Source organism: Lepisosteus platostomus, chromosome 10 (genome assembly GCF_059453375.1).
Source record: "Lepisosteus platostomus isolate fLepPlt1 chromosome 10, fLepPlt1.hap1, whole genome shotgun sequence".
NCBI lineage: Eukaryota > Metazoa > Chordata > Actinopteri > Semionotiformes > Lepisosteidae > Lepisosteus > Lepisosteus platostomus.
In genome coordinates this window covers 5,007,505-5,033,220 of record NC_142620.1, presented here as the reverse complement: position 1 = coordinate 5,033,220, position 25,716 = coordinate 5,007,505, and the positions used below count along the sequence as shown (strand labels likewise).

Here is a 25,716-nt window from a genome sequence, read left to right as displayed (position 1 = left end):
ATTTCGCACAGCCAATTACCTCAAGGTGTTTAGTTCATTTATTATTTAAGGCATAAATCTTGTACAGGTTGTCCATCGACGACCCTGTGAGGAGTCTATTGTAGCTGCCTTTGATCATTACTGCTTGACTCTCACAGGCGAGTCTGCCTGCAGAGTTGAGCCAGCCAAGCAAGCCGATGGAGGTTGAGAGGTACACTGGATCACTGGCATACCTGTGTGCTCTGCTCAGGTTAAAGGACCTTGCTGGTCATTAGCCTGTGAGAAGAGCACATAAAATTCCTGTCATCCATATCCCCCTACCCATAACCCTCCAAACGATGTTACTTTGAGACAACATTGACAATCCCTAACCATTCCTCAGTTTGTAGTTCTCATTTCCTCAAGGCTTGGGCTGACACACTGTTTGTTTTTGGAGGAATAAATCTGCTCTCGGTGGATGGAGACGTATTCTGTTCCTGCATATTTTGTCGAGCTGTCATTAGTGTTTGGTTTCTTTTTCCTTTGCTCGTAAGCTCTTGGCGTCGGTTACATAACCTATTCTAAAGGAAATCGTCACAGAAAAGTATGAAAGACCCTTAATTTGTGAGAGGTTGGCTTTGGTACGCAAGCGTTTTAAAATTCTCAATGCATGTCCTTTCAGCAGGAATTAAGTAACTCTTTGTACTGCGTGCGCATTTAGTAGTTAAATATGTTTGGTTTTTCGCTGAGGTGGAAGGAAATCATTAGAATGTATTGCTGGGAATTGAACTCCTCTTTTTAAAATGCTTGCTGTGGGGGAATAGTTCTGTATACTTCAACACCCAAAAGAAAAGGGACAACAGTACAGCACAGCTTACAGCACCCTGCTGGGGACATCGTCAATGTATTAAATCTCAAGATAGCCTCAAGCAGGGCTTGTAACTTCCCAGGCCTTGCAAATACCATGCTGCTTGCAGAAGTGCAATACTTTGTAAGTAAACTCCTGTACTTCGGTTGGCTGTGCTGTAAAGGTAGGGATACTGTGATACTGTAGCAGCTAAGAAATATAGGCTCACTCTGTGTGGTAATGGCACTTTGTTCACCGTTCAGTAGAGGCATTGGAATTTGTGAGCCTTTAAATTTGTGAGTCATAACTCTCTATAATTATTTTAACGTTCTATTTAATTAATATTTTCTGTAGTGGAAAAAAAAACTTTAATCCTGTGTCTGACTGTTCTCCCCACTGTGTTCTCCCTCTCCCTCACTGGAATGTGAGCCTATAGCTAACAAAACCCGGTAGTACAGTATGTTTAAAGGAAAAGGTTTTCATTCTAGAGCCATGACAACTGAGCAGACATTCATTGTTGACAGTAAGAGAAGTGTTATAAATTCTAGATTTAAGGAGCCTTCAAAAAACCAACTCTCTTGCCCATTACAGTTGTAAAGCTTGTAGGAGAAAACATTATGAGCTAGTATTAGCCTTCGGGTGGGTAGTTTTCTTTTCTTCTCCAAAAACAATTTTCCCTTTAATGTTTTTTTAAGTAGAGTTACAAAGACAGAAACATTGAGGACCGGGTTACTTGTTTTTTTTCTTAATTTGTTTTCATTAAAGAGATTTGACATGTCAGAATTTCACGCAGGCATGTTGAGCTCAGCCGTCTTGTCAGCTCTGTTGATTTTTCCCAAGTAAACTTTTTTGAAAAGGACACTGTGGCTGTTTTCTTTCTTTCTTTCATTTGGACCAGCCTCAGAGTCTGTGGCAGCGAGCTGTCTGAATGATTTGGATAGAGCCTCACTCAGGTAATTGTGCAGTTCCCTGGTGATGGGCTTATGTACCATTAACAGTATCTATCCCACACTGAATGTGCCAAGTATTTAACTGGGGACTGCTACTAATTTCAGAGCTAATATTGAGCCGTTCCACATCAGTGCCTGCAGCAGGTGTCTTGATCTGACAGTGAAAAGAAAAAGTAAAAGAAAATTACCATTGTACTATAGAATTTCTCTGATTGAATTGACTGATTATACTGTCAGAGGAACGTTGGGGAAACTGTCAGAGGATGAGGTGCTGGTAGAAATAACAGCACCTTGACTGCCTTTTATGACAGCCCTTATCTGTTAATGCTACCTGGCCAACTGTTTCAGGTTGGTTGAAGGATTTAATCTTGAATCTTTAGCGAGGAACTTAAATTTCCCAAGCCTGGCACTTCAGAGCGCTTTGAGGGTTTTGATTTTCTTTTACAACGCTATGCGAAGTATTGCCTCTACACGCATAGTGAAAAAGCACTTATGTGTGACTGAGAGACAGAAAGGGTGGGGGTGGGAAATGTGCAGGAGGTTTAAATGGAACATGGTGGCGGTATGGAGGTATAGGACCACAAAATAGACAATTTCATGTGTGCTCTAGTGGATACATACCCTTTGCTCCTTCATCTTACGGCCTGAAAAAATAAAATAAGATGTGATTTTGTGTGTTGTTTTTAAGGTAATGCTGCTAGACTTTTATTTCCATAAGCACGTCGTCCTGTTAATAAGGTGGTTATGCCTTCATGTTTTGATAAACCTTTTTGAATTGGGGATTTATTTAGTTGTTCTTTTTTTGTAGGAAGTTAATTCAAACTTTATTTCTTTAAAATGTTGTGTTGGGGCCCATGTTGCCCTATTTATCCTTTCTGCTGGGTTTAGGAAGTTGTGCATGTATATATATAAATGAAAACAACAGAGTCTTGCTGCCTCACCTGACTGTCATAACATTCCCCTTTATTTTGGAAGATGTACTTCCCTGGAATTAACTGCAGTAAAATGACAGTGTAAGAACAGAGCTTCTGACACCATGCTAGCTCCGTGCTTTGTTTATATTATCAATGTCTGGCTAATAATTGAAAGGGGTTCAATCTTACGTGTGCTCTGAATATTGTGCATTCTAATATGCTCTCAGGTATATCAGATTGGATTTCTTCTGCCCTCTGTCATACAGCATGAATCTACAATCCTTGGTAAACCCCGATTTAAGGGGATTTTTCATATTGCTTACAGTGAAGCCAGTTGTTGTTTAGAGTTGCTTCAGGGCTAATGCGTACTGGGATGCTGTTCTGTTATCCCTTAATAGTAAAAATGCGAGCATTTGAAATGTAAATATGAAGTACTGTATTTCCTACTTTACATTGGGATATTTTGCATTTGAAATATGGTTAGGAGGACCTTGCTTACAGTATGTGTTAATTGGAATGGGCCCCTGAATTAAATTTTTGGCCAAGCTTAGTACATTTTTGACATTGCATGTACTGTATGGGGCAGTGAAGCAGATGATTGTGGTCAGTGTTCATTGCATTTCATTTTGGATATCTATTGTCAATAGTAGGCTTTTAATCTTCAGTTCATTAATCAGCTACATTTGTGTTTTTACAGACATCATGCGTATGAAGCAGCTTTCTGCTGGCGCATTGGTGTAGTAACTCCACTGTGTACAGTGAGCATTCACAGCTCTGATGGAGTTGTCTTGATCTTTCACATAAATAATCACACAACTTTCATGTTTTGGTAGAGTTTATTTTTATTTGAAACGCAGTGTCAAAAGCTGAAGAAGTTAAAGAGTCGTGGGTTGTCTGTCACTGTACAGAAACAATCACGGATTTGATTTCTCAGTTGCTGGAGTCTACCAGCCGGGAACATACCCAGCTGTGCTTCTGTGTCAGGCATGCTGGATTTCTCTGATATTTCTGAAAATGCTTTTGTATAATTTCGGTAGATGCAGTATTAGAAGAATAGTGTTGCCCTATAAATAACCTTTTCACAAGTATAGATTTTATTTCAGAGAGGAGACCTAGGAATTGAACCCCAGTGAATAAAGACATTGACAAGGGACAGAGAGAGACAGCCAGTCAAATTCCCAGTTAAATCATCTTTAGCAGGACTGGAGGAAAAGCAAATTGGCCTTGGCTAAGTACAGGAGTCAGATGGGAAGATAGTGGGGCCAGCCGCAGCAGTGGACGGTTAAGAGAAGCCACTGTGCTCAATCCCCAGGGAGAGAGATACCGAACATTTCATTTCCATTGAAATAAAATAGAGTCCCGTGGAATAACCCGACTACCGTAGCGTTATCTCGAAATCAGTCAGAGGAAACAAAGCTCTTTCTATTACATTCATCTTCTGCAGGTTTTTCCCTGCACTGTAAAGCAGTTGTATTAATTATTAATTACAATTTACATAATCATGCTTTTTTTCGGAGGCTAGTTGAATATAGAATCTTTCTACCAGCACACTGTCATAAAGGGCCCGTCGTGCCACGTGCGGTGAATTTCCGTGTTGCGTGCGCCTTGGCATTTGCGGAGAGGAACTCGGGAAGATGTTGCTTTTCTAAATGTCCTAACGAAGAAGAAAAACTCCATTTGGAATTACAGTACATGCCATCCCCCCTCCCCTAAAAAAATGCACTGCATTGAATGATTGAACGATTGGATGATTTATTTCCTGTATTAAAAAGGCCAGGAAAAAATCAGATAACCCGATCCAATATGGGAAGTTTATGTTGCGTTTTCAGTATTCAGGTTTGAGTTTCAGGCACCATGTCTGCCCTCTAATCCCATTGCTTACCTGTATTGCAGTGAATCAGTTTATTCACAGTTAACTGGATTTGCTGCAAAGTGATGATCCTTCGAGCTGAGCTGCTGCCGTCACTCCGGAACAGGCCTCTTAATTACATGCCGAAAGGAGATTATGGAATGGAGCCACTGCAACATTAGCATCACTCTGCTGCAGCACAGTGACATCATTTTAGCGTGATGTCTTTCCAGTCATCTAAATGGGGCTATTCACATCGTTACCAAGCAGTGCCAGAGCACACAACTGCTCCATCCAACTGCTTCGTTGCAATACAGGAAAAGTCTATGACAGTATTGAAGGCCTCATTAAAATCCTACCATATCATGTGAATCCAAACCCACTCCAATCACTTATCAGAGTGAAGCAGCTTTCATGACAACTGTTTCAGCACTTGGCTTTATAATTACAGTGTGTCAGTGTGCATTAGAAATTAGCATTAGTGTATATAGAGCTGTGCTCAAGGAATCTGAGCCATTAAAGAATGCAGGTGGCTCAAAAAGCCATTGTTTGGCAGCCTTTAGATAACAAGCTGCATAAAGTGACGATGTCTAGACAAAACCTGCTTCTTCCACCACCAGCCCAGCAGCAGGTATTAAAATAAATCGAAAAGACACCAGAATCAGGACCAACTGTTTTCTAATTACGTTACCCTGTGGTTCCTTGAGGACTCCATTTTGGTTGCTACCTGTATTTGCCCTTGCACTAGGTGTTTCAAGCTTGAATTCCAAGCATTTTATTGAAGGAACATGAAATACCTTCAGTGAAATGCCTGAACACCATGTGAATTGGTAGAATTTGTCTTAGTGTCAAAGAGAATTGGCACTGCAAAACACTCTGCACTTGCATTTTTCTAACATTTTGCCACTAAATATCTGGGTTTATCTGATGGAAGCGAAATTACATTTAAAAATGTAAAGCATCATTGGTACAAAATAGCAGTTTCACTACGGACACACTTCGACTTGCAGGCAGCTGCTAGGGGTGAGATTTGAAGACTGGGCTACAGGTAGAGAGACTTGCTTTCTTCTAGCCTCTTGCCAAAGCAGTTGTTTCCTTGTCTTTTTAAACTCTGTACTCGGCACGATCTGTACTCTAGAATACCCAGATATGTCGCCTCTGTAAGTCTCAAGGTCACTGTGGTTTTTGTAGCATGCATGAAGATGTGTTTTATTTTTTGCATTCTTAAGTAATGTTTCCTGAGAGGAGTTAACTAACTCATGTGACACCTGCCTGAAAGGCATGGAAATCTCAGTACAGAAAATCTCCTGAATTTCGACAACTTCCCTGCCACCTTCCTGTCCGTAAACATGTTGCTCCACATGTAGTGGGTACCGCTTTTTGAGATCTGCTTTCAGTATTTTTTTTACCTTTAGCTTGGTATGGGCAATTTCGGTGAGAGTAATAGGGAACAATTACAGGAGAGTAATAGGGGAAGAATCCCCTTAGAGCACTCATGTGCCAGTGCTTTAGGAAAGAGATTTTCAGTAGCTGCTGCTCGTCTGTAGCTCTGGGTAAACAGTTACCTGAGGATCCACTGAGGTCATCTCTTGCATGATAGTTTGCTATATTTATACATATCCTCTAAATCCAGATTTGTTACAGCTAAAGTGTAAAGGAAGTGATTCTTTTAATAAATCTCATTAAAAATCCTGAAAATTTCAGCTGTGCAGAAAGATACAGTACAGTGCCAGAAGTAGTTCTGAGAACAAAGCAACCAAGTGATTATAACTACCAGAGCTGAGTTTGTTGAGGGTGTAATTAGAACATTAATAATTAGGTAGTGATATTAGCTTACCCAAGGCAGTGCAAATACTGGAGCTTAAGTTTAAAAATCTCTTTTTAGGGGCAGTCAGGCATTCTAAAAAGTCAGACGCACACACTGCATGCAGGGCAAGAAAGATCTGTAAGACGATGTTCTTCAAGAAGTATCTGAGCAATAAAGTATATGGTATTTTCTCATGATTTCTGGCATGCTGGAGAACAGTTATTATTCAGCCTGGGAATTCATGCATTACCTTTGTTGGACAGTACAGTATGAAATGGGCAGAGTAGATCACCAGTCAGCCGTCTTGCCATCAAAGCTCGTTTGGACCTGTAGCCCACACACTGTTAGTACAGATTTCTCTCTTTTTTTTTGTTTTTCTTTGCTGCGATGAGATCAGTTATTCTACCCCCATGCTGTGCTGTGACCTTGTGTGCTGACAAGCATCTTCTCTGTATGATCCAGCGCCCAGTCGGTGGGGGAGAGGTTTTCCTTGGGTGGCCCAACCCATCGCTGCGGTGCTGCCGTTCAGCTGATGTGCTTGATGTCTGATCTCCCCAGGTCAGCCTGCAGGCTGCTGAAGCTTACTCCAGAACCTCTGTACCGGCCTCCAGCTGCAGAGGCAGGGCGTGAACACAGCCTCGTGGCGTGACCCCTTGCAGGAGCCTTGCTGCTTCTTCAGAAGTGTTACTCATTTCTCACTTCATGCTTTCCTTGTTCGGGTTGGACGAGAAACTCACAACATGCTCTAGAAATGGCCCTTTGTCTACCCACCATTGACCTCTTCTGCACGGCAAATTGCCAAGAACATCCTCGAGAAGTGAAGTGTGTGTTTTTATATTTCTCCGTGTTGGAACCTCATTATCTAGCAGTTAATTTGCTTTGAGGTGAGTAAAAAGCATACGTCACTTGAATGCAAGTGAAAGTCTTGGTGACTCACCTCAGTCACTTTTTTCTTTACTTTAACTCCACTTAGGAACTTTTAGATCATTTGGACTCAGACTTTGACATGTTTTAAAATGGCCTGGGCGCAGGCAGTTGCAGCCTTTGATAAAGCTCAAGTATCAGCACCGTTGGAGGCACCCAGTCCCAGGTTTTCACCTAGTTGTGCTTGTACAGTATGTGTTTCTTTTTGAATGAAGTCTATAATGAATGCTGATGGAGCCGCAGTCCAATCCAAGCCTGATCCCCATTCCTCTGCCTGATTGCCCAACCCATCTCATTCTTAACCCTTCCTACCCGATTGATGACAACGACAGATAAGGAAAAAAGGAAATGGAAATGCATTATGTCAGTATGAATTCAATTTTTTACTTCAATTTCACAGCACAGCCCTTGAGAAACCTGTGAAGTGTCAGATTTGCTCCCTGGTTTCTGGGTGGGGACAGTTCCAGCAGGGCGACAGGTCAGGTCCAGAACGCTGCAGCCTGTGCTGTTCAGTGAGTCAGTGTGAAGTGAGCAAGCGTTAGCCAGTAGTTGCAGGAGCAACCTGCAGTTGGCTTTTTGTCCCAATGTAAGTCAAGGGATCCTGGGACCATTGTTCAAAGGAAATAGTGGGATCCAGCAGAAAGCATCACCGATTATAGGCAGAAACAAAGCTGGTTCCAAAAAACTCGATCCATCTGGATAGTGGCGTACTGTGGGCATTATTAGGGGTCTCCCTGAACATGAGTTACAAAAAGGATGATTGGCTGTTCCATGCAGTGACTCTAGTGAGGTGTTATGCAAGTGCTGAGACAGATTGTGAACTGAATAAATTGATGTTCGGGGGTTTGTATACAGTACATTCCGAGAATATTATCCCACACTGCTTTGCCAGTCTTCAACCTCAACCAATTGAATTTGTCTTCCATAGTTTTGGGATAGTTGGGGTAGCCAGGGAAGGCATTGTTTTGTATATGTGCATCCAAAAAGCTTTTTACCTGATCCAATGCAGAAATTCTCATTTCCATTTGTTTTTCATATCATTGAGTGAGTGCCGAGTGTATTGCATCCTTTTCAGTATGGCCTGTGAAGGTGATTTATTAATATGTGGCTGCACCAGCACAGCTGATATATGTGTTAATTTCAACATGGCAAAGATGCAGACTCACCTGCCATCAGTTTCTTACTTACTGTAGTGATAAACAGACAACAGTCCAGCACTGGGGATAATACAGACGTAACAGGATATTTTTTGCTCCTTCACTGTCATTTGAATGTGATCTGAACATCAAGTAAGAATAAGGCACTTAACATTAAAATAGTAAGAAATAGATTAGCTACTGGATCATTCACCAGACTCTCTCAGATTGGAGATCACCATGACTGGTGCTGGGAGAGACTCGACTCCACTGGGAAACGACAAAGGGTTTGGATTCTTACCTGGTATTTTGGGAAATGTCTTGGACTCAGCTGGAGACCGGAACAATTTGACTCGTTTCCAGCTCCTCATAAAAGCAGTAACACAAAAAATAGAACTGCTTTATGAAGTCACGACTCTGTTTAAAGCACATTGAAATGGAGGCAATACAAACTGCGAATTGTATGTAGCAGTGAATGTTAAAAGTTACATTTTAGTAAAGAGTAAAAGATCGAAGAGTGAAGGTTTGAAAGATTGTCTAAATAATGTTTGCCTAAACTTTGAATACCCATAAAGTACTCATGAGGGTAGTCGTTAAGAGGTGATTTTACCTTTTTAGGACCTGTGTTGATGCTTTGTGCTATGCTTAGAAGCCATTTTCTTTTCCCCTCTCCTTACGTTTTCATGCTTCTCAAGGAGCATTGTTGGATTATGTCCTCTGCTTAGGAGATGAAGAGCAGAATTATACCCAATTTCCAGAACAGAATATTGTTGTTTCTGCACATAAAATCATGGACTTGTATGTCTAATAGTTTCTCTTAAGATTATCCCATAATATGAGTGTGATGCTATCCTATTCCAAAAAAAGGTAGAAGCAATTTCAGAGATGTAAGCTTCAGAAATAAATGTGCCAGGTTGAATTAAATGACTGTGGCTCATTGATTGCCCACTGTTAATTTCATAAAGAAATGAATTTGCATGGACTGAAAAAAGGTTAGTTGGGCTTCAAATCAAATTTTGAAACGAATTGCTTGAGAATTATCTTCAAGACAAGTGGAGTTAAAGGAGAGAAAAAACTTAAAGGGGATTGAAAAAAACATCAGATCCCTTTGCTTTCTAACAAGACGTAATGCTTGAATCCTAAATTGATTCAGCTGAAGAAACATGACAGCCATAATGTATCATTCATCTAATTCTCAGTAAGCGGTAGAGGCCTTCGAGATGATCTTGATTTTCAATGCTAAGCTGTTTGTTCTAATATCGTGCTGTATAAGATATAAAGTATAAATCCCAGTCTTAACAAGTCTACCTTTCTTACAAAACAAACAAATTGCTATAAGTAATGGAAAACAACAAAAATGAAGATATTTATTTTAAATTGGTAGACATTTCAAGCTGAAACACCAAATTGTTCAATCTTTTTTTTTCTTGTGCAGAACACAAAGCACGTGCACAAAACATGTCAATACATTTTATTTGTGGCTCATCTGACAAATTAGCCATAGAAGACTGCTAAGACACACGGAGGAACTGAAGTAAATTTCCAATGATGGATGAACATCAAAGAAACTCTAAAGATCATCTTGAAAGAGTTAGGCGTATATGCTAGAAATGCAGTGTTCAGAAAAGAACAATCCAAAAGGCTTCATAAGATGATATTCAGTTAAAGTAATGCTTGGAAGGCAGCATTCAGCTTTAGAGCTTCACTGCAAAGCAATGAGGTGTTCATAGTTTTTTGGTCATTTGTTTTTAAATATAATTTTGTTTGCAAAATATTAGATTTTGCAGTGTTTGTGAGAATTCACAAGACTCCCATGTGTCTGATTAACTGTGATTAAGATATTATAAAATATTATTTTAAATACTTTCCTAATCCAATTTGTGTGCCTTCATGAAATGCACAAGAAATTCCATCAGGGTATCGACTGTGCAGTGAAAGTGCATGTGTCTCTTCAGTGTATGCAAATCAAAGGATAAGCTAGATAGGCTCATTCTGAAGACCAGTTTTTTGTTACTTCTGAAATGCACCTTATACACTTATACTTTTTTTCTTTGGTTTAAAAAAACATATATAATACCTTCAGTGTTGCTGTGGCTGTTGTAGAAAGATCTACAAGGTTGCCTTTCTCTAATGGATTTATTTGTATCTTGAGTTTTTTTTAAAGGACAATAGTTGTTTGTAGTCAGCTTTCTTTCTCTGCTTCAGCCTGAATGTTTTCTTTTACAGAAGCTTCAGAGAAATCAGTCAGGAGTGTGACCACATGTTGACAGAATGTGATGTGACAGAGGATCTTCATTTAAAAATTTTCTTTGAAAAACTATTTTTGAAAAAGTATTTTGTGGTGTATAATCCCTAATGATTTTATCTTTCTACAAAGTGCTTAAATTGTTGTTCTCTGGATAAGTTATTACAAAATGTAAATTTTTCAAGGATATGAATCTAAATCTGGGGAATGTTCATTCTTTAATTTTGTGATTTTTTTGGTTTTTGTCATTTACTTAACACTGAAAATGTTTCAGGGGAAAACTATATATGTCGATTAAGCGAAAAGCTTAATCTTTAATGGTTTTAACATAAAACAACTTCTTAAGTACTTCTAAAGTAAATTAATTGATGATCGATTTAATTTCTACTAATTGTTTAACACCTGATAAGTTTAAATGAAGAAAATCAAAAACACAATTAAAAGTACAGAACTACAGTATGTGCTTGCAGCATGTGGTTGACATTGAGGTCTAGTACGGTTCAGCATGTAATGGTAAAATAAATGTTTCCACAACTCTAACAGCCATAGGTATCAACACACTGGTAAACTCCTAGTCTCTAGTTTTGTTAGCTTTTTAATTTCATGTCTCCCATGTCCTCTTCTGGAAGGTTTCATAAAGAAATGCCAATTTATCTTAAATATTAAATGTACATTAGCCTAATAACAGAAACCATGTCCAAAGCCTGCCCATCACCACCTCAGTGGAATTGATTATGTAGTATCTATTGGATGCACATGTGGTACTTGAGAATCTGTTGTGTTTCTGCAATTGGACATCATATCCACGGGGACAAATACTAGTGAAAATATTTCTGCTAAGATCTTCACAACAAAAACATCCTGGCATTGTGATATCCTGATTAATTTGCAAACAGCACATGTTCTAATAAACAAGCAGAAAGCATTAAATTCTTATTTAGTTATTTCCTAAGATGGTTGTATACTGTATACTGTATGCAGTAGCTGGATTTCTTGGTAAAGTCTTTTTTCTGTTCAGTCGATGTTTGGTAATCTAAGAATGTCTGCAGGTTTCTGAGTGTTTAAATCTGAATTACAAAGGGCAGATGACTCAGTTCTTTCTTATTTAGAAAGTGGGGTGCACGTACACTGGAGTGTTGGACCTCATCTGACCTCTCACACTTTACTCCCTAACACAGAAGCACAGTCTGTGTACTGGCTTTGGGGAAGTAACTCTCTTGAAGAAATAACAAGGGAAGCTGCTCACAGTCATGGACAGAGGGTTAATCACTTTTTGAATCCCTAAATAAACGAAGTAGCAGTGACGAGTTGCAATCATATACACAAGAAAAGCAAGGTAGCTTTCTAAAATGACTTCAATTGCATGACATCATTATCAGGATCAGCGCTGGCATTTTGACATATGTTTCAGTTAAAAAAAGCTCTGTAAGGCCGTATTTTCCCAGCTGTAGGGTATCATGACCCTTCACTGACTAACTTTGCTTTACAAGACTGGATTTAAAAATCATAGCCCTGTTTTTAAAAAAATATATTAAATTGTCCTAACCTTAGGAAACATGTTCTGAGACATATATGGCACGGATTGTGTTGCACATTTAAATACACTTGACTTTCTCTTTGCAGCCAAGAGTTCACACTTAATTCATTGTGTTAAACTGACAGCATTTTTTTTCTCACAAACATTCATTGTTAGGACAATGCACCCTGGCAGAATTTATGAGAAATGGAATTATGTTACCAAGGAGATAGCATTTACTATAATGAAGAGTAGATCCTAGAAAATGGCCTCTTTTACTGCAGCTCAGAGCAGAGCCACAAAAGCAATTGATTGGTCTTGGCATTTAGTCTTATATCAGCGGTGTCATCCATTGCTTCAGGAGAGCGAACACTAATCTAAAGTGACATTTCTGTTCTGGCGGGCTTTTCTGGCCTGATGAAAGCAATTACTGCATTCCTAAATGATAATTTGCCGAAGTTTCAACCACTTTAATTGATATTTTTTTGTTCTCAGAAGTTCAATTGTGGAATGATTAGCTGATTTGGTAAATAGAAATTAAGGGTGTGAAATAAGTTAAGCTGCTCCAAGGTAAATGTCCATTATTGGTGCTAGCTAATAATTTGCAGACAGGGACATTGGTTTTTCATTTAGCCACCCGATTTTGGCATCACCTTAGTAACCTTTTAATAAATTGAGGCATGCTAATGTTGAAATAGTGTTTCACAAATTAGCCACCTGTGCTGCAGTTTGTATTGTCAGTGTACGGTACCTAATAACACTGGCAAATTAAAACCAGTTATTTAAAAAAAATGACAGTCATCTCTTGAGTTCTCCAACATTTATGTTTTTAAATAGAGAAGTTAAGGGTGGTATGCTTTTTGGTTTCCATTTTGGTCGGTTTTATTCGTTTATTATTGATTTTCCATAATATGTACAGTACTGTATATATATATAACAAAATAAATACAAACTAAAATATGAATGGTTCCTTTGAATGTATGTATAATTTAAATATACAGTATGCTATTTACTGTACATGCGCTTATACTATTTGGTTGAAAAAGCTTATTTAGTAAAAGGGACTTTGCTGCTGTGTTAGGTTTGAGAGTGAAAGAACTTTGTATCCATTGTACTCAGAATAGCAGAGGGGAAGAGGCACATTTCTAAGTTGCATTGCTAGAGCAGCAGTGAGAGCAAAATGACTGTAGGCTGGCCTGGGAGCAGAGAAACGTCTCGATACATGATACTTTCATCCCTTATCTTGATAGGTGCTTAAAAAGTAATTTAAGAGCCCGACCAAATTCGGTATGATTTCATGTAAAGAAAACGTATTTGCTTCCTGTAGAAAGTGATAAATATGACTTGAGTATGAAGGTCACAGAACCCTAGCACATCAAGAAATATTTGGCAGCTAAACATAATGCTTTCCAAGTTTGTGGAACAAATGAAATTTTGCTGCTGTGTTGCTGTTTGCCTCCAAACAACCATTACAACTAGCTTTATATATTGTCTGAGCAGCAGACCATCAAATAGTGCATTTTTACTGATGTGCAGCTGCTGAGATGATCTACAGTAGCAATCTGCCACTTAGATGTAAGGGCAAAATGTGCATCTATATTTGGTAGTGAAATTATCCTATTATACTCTTGATGCTTACAAAAGCTAACATAAATTGATTATGACAACTATGAGTATTGCATTAGCAAAGCAGTAAAGTTCTTTGGTGGTGTGTGAAAGTCCCAGCAGTAGGCTTGTAGTTTTATTTGCAAATTGCCAACATTGCAAATTCATACAGTAAATCGTTCAGGTGAACTTATGGCTGTCAGGGTACAGTGTGCAAAGAGGGAGACAGTGGCTGCATGCACAACAGAAAAAAATAATAAAGCTAGACTGCCTGGAAAAAGCATGTTTGTTTAAAAAGCTCGACTGCCACATACAATTTGTGCATTCCTTTGTAGCTTTTTTGTACACCATTTAAGCGTGTCAATTTTGGGTTTACAAAATTCTGAAAATGAACTGTATATGCTTGTCCCTGGCACTGGTCATATTTCATCTACTTTAGAATTCTTGCTGCCCCCATCTTTCAGATCCCTTCTAACTGATTTTGCATTTGCGATGCTAAAAAATTAATGTAAGTGTTAGCCATTAGGGAACTCAAAGCTTCCAGTGTGATTTATTGCTAACTTAATACAATATGGCTAGAGATGATGGAAATGATATAGGGCCCAGTTGCATTTTGCTTGGAACGTGCTACAGCTGTTGTTTGATGCTGAATAACATGCAGCAGGGAATCGGGGCTACGCTCCAGACTTTCATCTTTATAAACAATCAATTTTGTTTCCTTGCATGCGATTAGTCAGAACGTTTCCGGCCCTGGGATGTGTGTACTTATACCGCACGCATGACTTGTCGAATATTCTGCATTGACATAACAATCTGCTGATTCAAAGTGTAGCGCTAGAAAAGAGGTAGTGAATGCTTGTCTGGCCCTGTCACTGTCCGTGTGGAATGCCTTTCTCACCAATAATAACGTGTTTGTGTGTTAAGCTGATGTTAGGAACTTTGCATCAACTTAACATAGCCTATGCCATGCTAACAAACGTCCTTGTTTTGTTGGAGTCGCATGTTGCATGGAAGTGTGTGTTCTATTGTAACCTGAGAGTGCACGCCGTGGTAGGTTCGCAGGGATGTCTGGGCAGAGGACTAGACCTCTTGGGGGCTGTTGGCCCCAGTCGGGGCAGCGGTGGAGCGCCAGGCTCGGGTTCGAGGGCCCTGCGGTGACGCCCCGCTGTGCTGTGTTTTCAGGCTGCAGGCCCTGCGGAAGGAGAAGTCCCGGGACGCGGCCCGCTCCCGCCGGGGGAAGGAGAACTTCGAGTTCTACGAGCTCGCGAAGCTCCTGCCGCTGCCCGGCGCCATCACCAGCCAGCTGGACAAGGCCTCCATCATCCGCCTCACCATCAGCTACCTGAAAATGAGGGACTTTGCCAATCAGGGAGACCCGCCCTGGAACCTGAGGATAGAGGGGCCCCCTCCCAACACGTCTGTGAAAGGTATGGGCCCCGCCGGCGGGCTGTCCCGCGCGCAGTGACACAGGAGTCGAGGAGGCCTTGGCTGAAACGTTCAGCTGATTCCGCAGTCATTCGAAGCTTTTACCGTTAATAGGCCCGTCTCTGTATTTTCAGACAGCTTACACTGGCTATTGCCGCAAACTACGCTCGCAATACAATCTGAAGGAAACGGCCAAATCGCTGTACCTGCCGCTGCTGAGTATACAGTAATTAAGGAAAGCATCGGGCAAACGGGTTTCGTGCTATAGAGGAAGACAGAAACGTGCAGTTGTGCATAGCACCCCAAGGTCAATGTTGGTTGCGTCTTTTTCACTCTTTGGTCCATCTGGGGTATTTGTGGGTTTTTCTTTCTGAGTGCGGATATTGTCTCTGTCAAGAACATATTTTCTCAGAAATAATGCATCCATATGTCTGTTGTTCTGGTTCATGTTTCGACATTAGTGTTAGTTAGCTGCACAGTACAAGAGATCTGTATTTTGTAAAACACATAATATTAATACGCCACACAGTAAAATAGATTTGTGTAGATAATTATTTTTGGTATTCAGTCAACATATTTTTAACAAATTCCTTACATTTAACTAGATCTATTTACCACGGTTTTTCACTCGGGAAGTAAACTAGAACATGACAAGAGTTCTCTTGCCGAACTAGATCAGAATGGACTAGATTCACAGATTCCATTGTCAAAATAGTAGCTTGTTATATATAAACTAATAATGCCAACTACATCATTTATGTGATGCTGTACTAGAGGTAAGAGTGGGTGAAGAATTTAATAGAAATCTATGAATATCTTTACAACCTCTTCAGTCTGCAGTTTGTTCTGCTCTGTGCACAACAGATGGCATCGTTGCATTGTCTCGTTTTGAAGGAAGGCATGATTTTGATCGGAGAAAAGTGGACAGGATACTTTTTCTCTCTGTAGGTTCTCCTTTTATATATGCAGATCTGTCAAGCCATGGTAAACGTGTACTATCTGAAATAAAACAAAATCCCAAAGATGCTCTGTAAATAAAGCCCGTCCTTCGGCTGCACAGTGTAGAGCACTATTTGTTTCAGTTTGTGCTGTGTATAGAGAACGCTTTGTGTTGTACTGTAGGTGGTTTCCTTGTACAACAAGGATAATTGTACAGTACAGCCACAGGACAAGGGTAGCACTGCTGTGATCTGACATCCTATTGATGGCATCACTTTACATTTAATTACAACCTCAAAGATTTTACTAGTACTTTGTTTTGGTGGGAGTTATTGATTTCGGTGTTGTTCTGCGGCGCTATAACTAATGTGATCTCTGACTTGTCTGCCTACTTTACATGCCGGTAATTCAAAACAGCTGTGGGCATACTTCTGGAAGTGTGGAGACATGGACTTCAAGTTGCTGTCACCCTTGGGTTGCTAGTGCTACTACTAGTGCTTTTCACCTTATTTTTTGAGGAACAAAGAAATCACCTTTGGTTAGCTTCTAATTTTTAAGAGCTGTCTCTCAACTGGGCTGCCTTAAAGCTAGACACTGCATGCCAATGTGACAAACGTGCACTGAAACTGAATTTCATTGTTGCGATTGTTGGTGTCCAAACTTTAAGAAAGTTGAAACAGGGGCGGTAATATTGTTTCAGAAACTGTGGAGCACTGCTCATTCAGCAGTCCTGTCTTTCAGTCAATTTACTGGGGCCTTTCTGTGATCACCCGTGTCAGTGTTGCTATGAATATGTTATTATATGAGATTTGCTGAAGAAATGATTGTGCAGACTTCTGGCAAGGCATTTCTACTTAATAACTGATGATTGTAACCTTTAGGGAAATCTCGATGTGGGGATGGATGAAAATTCCAAGGCTTTTGCTTCAGCCGTGATCTTTATTTAAAGATTCAGTACAAAATTCCCATTCTTGTTTCATTTTAGAAAACAGAACTTAGAGAGCTGGCATTTATACTAAAATTATGACTCCGCAAGTTCCCAGATATATTAAATTCTCCTCCACACACGAATACAAAACACTTAAGCGCGAGCTTAAAGGAGCATGCTTTTGAGAAATGACAAATAATTTAAGCATTAGCTTGTCTGATAATAACTCTGATATTAATAGCATTAATAATAATAAGTAAAAGTATTTGACCTCTGCATCTCCGATGTTGATTTATTATCATAACTTCATCTCACAAGCAGGTTTTGTCTGTGTCTTTTGACCTTTAATGTAATTGACCCATCAAATGATTTTCAGAGCTTTTCAGGGAAATTTGCTCATCTCTGTCACAGCCGTTTCACATCTGTTGAAGGACACTGCACAAACAAGCATGACCTTTCACTTGTTTTCTGTTGGCACATAGATCCTGACCCACTGTACCACCTGCGCTTTTATTATTCATGCTTGCAGAAAAGAACTGCAGCGCTAAAAATGCCACATTGTGTTAAAAACAAAACGGTGTGGTCCAGGAATAGTGGCAAACCTTAAAAAGGTTGGTTTTAATTCACTGGACAAGAATACCACCAGGCAGACTGCATTTCTGTGGTGCTCTCTGTTAGCCTCTGGTGGCGTCTGCTTGTTTTTTTCTGCTAATCGCTATGTAACGCTAATTTCTTTTGCAATTTTTAAAAAACTGAACCAAGATTCCTGCTACCATATTAAGGACACTTTTAAGAAAAACCTCACATTTCCCCTCGTCTGAAGACTTGAAATTATTTCAGGTGGCCCCCTCACATGTTGCAAGCCGAGTGTAAATATTCAGGTACAGTATACAATTTTTTCATGGTTAGGAATCAAGGTGCGCTTGTGATTACTGTTATGTACAGTGAAAGCAAAGTGTTTTGTTTTTTTTAAAGCTTGCCTTCCCTCATGCCTCCCTGTAAATGTCTGCGGTATGGAGATGAGGATTGTTTCTCTATACGTGCTGGATAGATTCAGGCTGCAGTCACTGGAGAGCCTGGGCAGTAGCACTGAGTAAAGTGAATGGCTGCCAGCAGAGACTTCTGAGTGGAATAGAAATTTCTGGGATCTGGTAGTGCTGTTTCGTGTCTCTAGGCTGTGCGTTGTATAGGACATGTCTGCTGTCCTATACAACGTTGTATAGGACATGTCTGCTGTATTTCTTCTCAACCTGCCTGGAAATTATTTGAATAGTACTGACATTGCAACTGAAATCTGAGACTGAAAACAAAAAAAAAAAAACAGAGCCAAATCCATACTTTTTAAGGTTTATTCTCTTGTAATTTAGTTGAGGCCGAGCGATTGTGTCAGCATTTTTTTGGCCGAAAAAATGCATAGTACCAGCTCCTTCTTAAGAACTCTGCCCCCACACCAAAAATAAAATGGTTTGAAATTTATGCAGGTGATGTGTTGTGGTGTTTGTGTCATCTACCATCTCATATTTGCTGAAGGCTACAAATCATAATTCAGGGGAATGGATACTAAGCAGGTAGCGAATACTGTATGTGGTAATTGTGAGCATTGCATATGAAGAGGAGCAAGCACTGTGTCTGCTTGGTTTAGAAATGATTAAGACCGGCAGAGTTGATTCTCAAACGGTATAAATCTACCTTAGCATCCTGTTGCGAAATGGAATGATCTCCATGTCTCTAAGGTCATTCTGCCTTCCACGACCATAAGAAGGAATTGCTGGTAGTTTGTTTGATACCTTATCTCCTGCAGATCTGAAACTTAATGGTATTTGTTTTTCTTATTTGATATCTAAAAATCTGATGGCTCCAATTGATAATGGTTTGCTTGTTAACAGTCTGTAATACCTGTAATTGATTTTAGTCTGTGCCTCACTCCCCCACAAAATTCTTTTAAAAGCCTCTCCTGTTGTCTAACAGTTCACTGTATTGGTCCATGTGTTCAACCTGTAGAAAGAGCGTTCTATGGGCAAGTTTGCTCACCAGACAGAGCTGATTAAAGAATGCTTTCTGTGAGCGCACAGTGCCACAGTCATTGCTAATGTTAATGAGGGTACTAACAATGGACCCACACACACAGTTGGGTGGTGAAAATGATGTAAAGGTCTAAACCTCACTGTGGACACTTATCTCATCGTGTTACAAACATATCTGCCCCCAAAACATTCTACATTTGTGCAGTTTATAAATGGATAGTAATTTACCCAGCTGTGAACGTGGGATGTTTCATTCCCTAGCCATGTTGTAAGAAAAATTGAATGACAGTGAGCAAAACAGCAGTAATTATAAAACTAATTACTAAATGTTGATGATGCCCATAGGCTTTGCATGACTAAAATTAGAAAAGGAAATTGCTTTTGGCTTCCTAGAAGCTATGGTCTTGCTTATGTGTTATATTTATTTTTATTTTTATGTATAGCAATGGAGGCAATTGCCATGGTAACAATTACTTTTTGTATACCTTTTTGTACTAGGCAAACACCTCCAGGATGCTTTGTGGATTGAACAATGTATAGTATATTAATAACTGAGGACTGTGTCATCACTTTGTTCAAGAACAGTGTATTGAATGAATTTCTGGGGTAAAATACAAATGTCATATCAGAATCTGTGCTTGTTTTCTACTGGGGAGAAAAGCTGAATGCTAATCAGAGGTCTCAACCTTGGCTCTGTCTTTCCTACAATTGTTCATTGGACATCAAATCTCAACTGTTTTGTCAAAGTTGTAATTAAAAATCAATTTACATATTTTATGTTAATGCATTTCCTTTTTTATTTAAATCAGTTTGCAACCATATTTAGGATATTTAGCAGCTCTGCTGATGCACACTTACAACTTCACCTTGTGTTTTGTGATGCAGATCTGGAAGTGTTCAGATTTAATGAAACAAAATTAAGTATTTTACTCATCTGAATAGAAGACAAACGAGCCCACCTTCGTTCATGATTAATTTACAGTTTCAGAAGCAGACAACATGCACATTGTGTATTTAAGTGAAGATGGAAATGCAGGCTAAATGTTTGAAATTTCTCTAGTGGTTTACTTAGCACAAGTAAGCACAGTTACCTATTGCGTTGGTGGTTTTGGTAATTAGTCCTGTTACAAATGCAAATGGACTAATAATGGAGAAATAAATCAGACTGACACTTGGAATGAATATGGAAAGGCTTGTTTTCTAGCTTTCTGACTGGCCATGTAGTCAGCTGTATCTAATATTTGCACAAATTGGTACAGAGCACAGGTCTTTACCTAGAAGAAGCTATAAAACTTTTCTGGGAGGCAACTTAAAGTTGTATTAACAAAACAGTTCTTAGAAGAAGTCAGCTGTCGTTTCTTATGTGAAAGAATTACAGATATAGAAGACTTGCATGAATCCACATAAAACAAAATGCACATGTACATATGTTAAGTGTTTATCAGTTTGTCATTGCGAATGTTAGGATTCTATGAAAAGTTCAAAGTTAGTTTTGTGTTTTGTGAGCGCGAGTAATAATTTATTACAAAGTAGCATTTTGGCAGAAGAGCATAGTATTTCTTGAACAACCATGCAGAAGAATTTAGCATTTGAAAAAATGAAAAACATGAAAATGAAAAATGAAAAAATGACTGGTTAAAAAGAGAGTTAAGTGGGTCAAATTCCTTTTTAACTAGCATTTTTTGACAGTAAGTTAACTTACTTTACTTTCTATCAATCTGCACAATCGAGTGTCTCCAGAGGGAGATAGGATCTACTGCTAGAAGGAGCCTAGTTATCAACAGCAACCAAATCGAGTGTGGAGTGCTTTTCATGACAGTCATCACTGAGTACTGTTCAAGTCACATTAAAGCAGTGGTACATTAACATACATTACACATAACACTCATTTATCCTCACAAGATATTCCATTGTGTACAGAAAATGCTAAGCCTATTTTTAATTTTACTGTACATTACAGCTGCTTAGTTTTCTTTGAGCATTACGCCTTTGTTACTAAATACATTTTAATTTGTTTATCTTCTTATTTGCTTTTGATTTTTCTCCTGGTATGCTCTTCAGCAAATATGCTGCAACAGAAGCTTGAATGTGGATATCTGAACAATTTTGCTGGTCCATGCTTTTGTCACACTCTGAATGGGTTTCACTAGTGGTACCTGCACTATAGCAACTAGAGAAGAATTAGCAGGATGACAGACTTAGTCTCTGAATGAAGTGCAGCTCTTTTGAAGTATGATGTCTGAAAGCACAGCATGAAGCTCGAATAAAGTGAAGGACATTCACTATTACAAGTAATGTCCTTAATAATCTTGTTAGTCTAGTCTCTCTCAGTACGAGACAAATGGAACATTATTGGCTTATGGGCTGTAGTAAATAATTTAGTTTCCAATATTCAGGCTGCTTTGACAGTAAATTAAAATGACATGAAAAGGGCTTGTTGAATAAAGAAAGTATCCAATCAAATTTAATTGGCATGACTAAGGCAGCAGTAATATGTTTTATAATTAAACCATGTTGTCTTGGAGCTTTATAACCGTGCATGAATCAAAATGTCAAAAATAATTCCTTGATATTGTGCTTTTAAAACATTGCAGTGCCAATATCCTTTCATGAAGCAGATTTCCTACAGTACTTAAAGGCTAATGCAACATGAATCCAGTCACTCAGTTTTTAATTGATATCTAGTAAATCTTGCTGCTTTTTGAAATGTTTGATTTATCCTTCTGCTAGGTAATTTATTATTTCTAGATATGTATGTAAATACTGGAGCATTAAGTGAGCTTCTGCCGAGCTACATGGACTACAGAATCATTAGTGGCGAACAATCCCGAGAGTGTGTTAGCTCGTTCCATAGCCTCTCCATAAACTTTAATTTATGAACCAGACACAAACAGTCAGTGAAGGAAAATTTGTGATTTAAAGACTGATATAAGGTCAGTGAGGATTTTTGAGATTTAAGTGTTTGGATTTACATTTTTGGTCTGTTGACAGTACTTCCTACTGTCATGCCACAAATGACTACCCTAATAAGCCAATTTAATCACAACATTTTCATTTTCTGCCTGTGAATGGACTGGCAGAGTTTAATCATGCAATCCCGCTGCTGTCTCGAAGGCATTCATATTGAAACCAATGGATTTCTAACATTGACTGCGATTGGTGGAGGGAGACACTAGCAGGGTCTCAGAAACTTGACAATCCATGCGTGAAGCATTGAGTACTGCTGTCTAAATGCATGACTAACGATTCTTGGTCACCCATCTAGTTTCCTTATCTTGCTAATAAACCCACTAATACACAGCTTTCTAATAGCTGTTTTTTTTGTTTCTTCTTCACAAAATGTCAAGTAATTCAGATTGTGTTCATGCATTGGAAAAAAACAGAAGATCCCTTAGCTGTGTTTTATAGATGATCAGGATCACCTATCCAGAGCTAGGGTGATAGCTTTAGTGGTTGGTGTGTGCACTGTATATGCTGACCTTGCTGCCTATTGACATTGTTGTGATTCAGTTCAATTCATTCTTGTGTAGCACGCCTCACAACATGTCTTCACAGAGCACTTTCACATTTATTCACACAGGCTATACTAACAGGGTTGTACAGCACAATAAATCAGAAGAAAATGTCTGCAACCAAATGCACTGTAGTCTAGTGCATCATAGACTAACTGTGAAAACATCAGGCATGGAGGAAAGACAAAAATCTCCATGAGGAGGAAAAATGAATCTCTGGGGATTCAAGGCGTGATGGCCTGACTCCCCTCCAGCTCAGGCAGGAGCTGTGGGACATGCAGTGGGAGTGGGAGTGGGTGTGACCCAGGCCACTCTGTTGCTCAGTCAGGGGTCTGTGATCCTGGTCCAGCTATGGCATCAATGGCATGGTGAGTCCCTTTGTAGATGTCCAAAGATCCACATAAGTGATGCATGAATGTCCATGATCTCAGTGAGATGATGGATGTAGAAGGACAAGACACACAGAGCTTGGCCAGAACTCTAGGCCACCTGTCAGCAGCACATTCTTTGCAAATCAAATAGGCTCTAGGCTGATTGGAGAAAATGTGAGGAGTTAAAGAATAGACACCTGCATGTCTTTGTCACCCTATTTTCAGCACTGACTTAGAGGAAACACTATTTCAGGGCATCATGTTCCTTCCACTTTAGTGGTGATTTATGCCTTTTGGACAAAAAAGCTGCCACCTGTGCCAAGTGACTTATTATGTACTATTTTATTCCTGTGAATTTGTCACAAGATATTTGTTCTGAGTGTGTGCTATGCTGTCTTTTGAGGTGCAAGGAGTAAGATGATGATTGTGCATTTCATCTAAACATCTTTGATGATACCTCTTTCCATTTTTTTTTCAGAGTGAATGATATATATCTGTTATTAATACATCTTTCTGAAATTCCTGTTAATGAGATATATGTGGCTAAATATAGAAAATATAGAAAAGATCCTTAAAAAAATATTGCAGAAAAGGGCTTTAACAAAGCTCAGGCTTCTGATATTCAGTATTTATTACATAGAAGCATCTTGATGATGTTGGTTTTAAAATCCCTTGCCACATTATAGCTGATGTACAAATTTGTTGGAATTTTAAGCAATTAGAAGTAACACTGGCTTCCAAGTGTCATGCAGTTATGTGCAAACCTCTGGGTAAGCTATGTTGCAGCAAAAATGACTTAATTTAGGTTACAGTTCTCCAAGGATCCAGATCAGTTTGCTAGTTGGAGTCAATCATTTTATGAAATATGCACATTTTTTATTGTTGAACTGAAGTGAGAAAAAAAGGGCTTTCAGCAGAAGGGATGGCACTGGCTGTAACAGTGAAGTTGCTCTAAGCAAGGGGAGCTCCCGTGTCACGGGTTCGACTCAGGCTGTTGGTGGGGGTGTTTGCCATGTAAATTCCTCCCACCGCCCAAAACCATACTGACGGGGGGGGAAAGGGCTGGCCCCCCACCTCATTCCTCCGCCCTGCCAGGCCCGGAGCCGATGCCACATTGCCCTCCTCTGCTCTAATTATGCGTCTATCTGACGTAATAGTCTCAAAGCATTTTCTAAATCATTGACAAACCAGCATTCTTTATTCATCATCATCTTGATCTGATCCATATCCTGGCTACGTGGGGGTGAGCAATGCTGCAGACCTACAACCACAAAAGTTAAAAATGTGGTTTTAATTTTTTTTTTATTTAATCCAGAGCTGAAAAAAAAAAAACATTTTCTGCTTGTTTTTTTTTTTATCTACAAAATGTTTTGAATAAAAACTCTTCCAAATGAGCCTGGCAGGGTATCGTATTCTTTGTCACATTCTGCAAAGGCCTGAGAGAGACGATCACCCAATGAAATCGAGAAGTGGCTGACAAAGGTGTGTTTTAGTGCCTGTTAACTACAGGCACCTCATGTGCTCCAGTAGGGAGACCAAATCGGACAGGCTGCTTAGTTCTGCAAACAGTGAGTGTTGATTCAGTTTAGCGTTTTCTCGTGCTGTGATCTTTCTTTAGATGACATTTAGATTTGTGCTGGTAAATCAGAGAAAAAGGAAGAACAGCATGTCTCAGTCATTTTCAGCAAGGTCTGACATACAGTAATACATTTACTGCTTAGCATCGTATAGACAAAACTGTCAGAAAAAATTGTGAGTGAAGGAGCTTTTTGATGCATGGTAAGGTGCATTAAAGTATTTGTGCAATAGGAATATATTCTTTTTTTTTCTGAAACATCTCAAATGCATTAAGCAGGTCATTGATCGTCTTGTAGTGCTATTAACTCAGGACTTACTGTAAAGTTCTTAACTGAGATGTTTCGTTTCTGGCTCTTGTCTGCATGTAGAGGAAGTATATTTAACTGAATCATTTTTTTTAATTGGCAGGACTAGAATATCCCTAACCCTTTAGATGCATACAATATTCTTAACAGAGGAAAGATCGCTGTGGCCGTACTGCCTTTCTTGACTTATGCAGAGCACACTAGACAGTACCATTAGCACATTGTTCTGTAAATGAGCTGATCCTATTAAATGATACCAACTAGAAGACTTTTGATGGGTTTTTTTCCCAAAAAAATTCAGAGCGAAACTTATGTACGTTTCCTTTAGAAGTAGAACACTGTAGTAGGTTTGGTTTTGTACAGTAGCTCTGGTGGAATTGTGAGAAATGTCTGTCGTTGGGGAGTTCGAGAGACATGCAGTTGCACACAGTCAAAGAAGAAGCTGGGGACTGAACTCCACACAGGGCGGGGGCAAAAGACCCGAACTGGTGTGGGGTTTGTAAAAATAAGAAAACATTTGTTGAAAACATACAGGGAAATGTACAGTAAGACCGAATCAAATAAAATCTAATAAGGGTAACCGCTTATGAATAATTGAAGAAATAAAGGCGTAGGAAATGTCCCATCCTCAGATAGGAAGCTTGAATTTCTCTTCATTTTTATGCATTTGCCTTCCTTGTTTTATGAAGCTGATCTCTGGTGGCAGCCTTTGAGATATTCTGGCCCCTAGCCAGACATCTAAAACCCTTTTATTGTCTTTAAGCCTAAGATTTTTCTGTTGAAGCCGAGTCAAGTTACTATGGATCTAAAGTCTTGGGTCATAAAGCATGCTGTAGCACTGTAAGTGTCAGCTGTAGTATTCTCACAGTTCACAAGTCCATGC

At 39.3% G+C, this 25,716-nt stretch overlaps 1 protein-coding gene across 4 annotated transcripts in view; it reads left to right on the top strand.

Moving 5' to 3' along the window:
- The window catches only part of npas3 (neuronal PAS domain protein 3), a 279,243-nt gene that overhangs the window by 81,869 nt on the left and 171,658 nt on the right, over positions 1-25,716 (top strand). For all 4 annotated transcript variants that reach the window (XM_088647618.1, XM_088647621.1, XM_088647619.1 and 1 more), the window contains one exon: positions 14,934-15,178. In XM_088647618.1, coding sequence (XP_088503744.1) covers positions 14,934-15,178 — 245 coding nt within the window. The remainder of the gene's footprint in view (positions 1-14,933; positions 15,179-25,716) is intronic.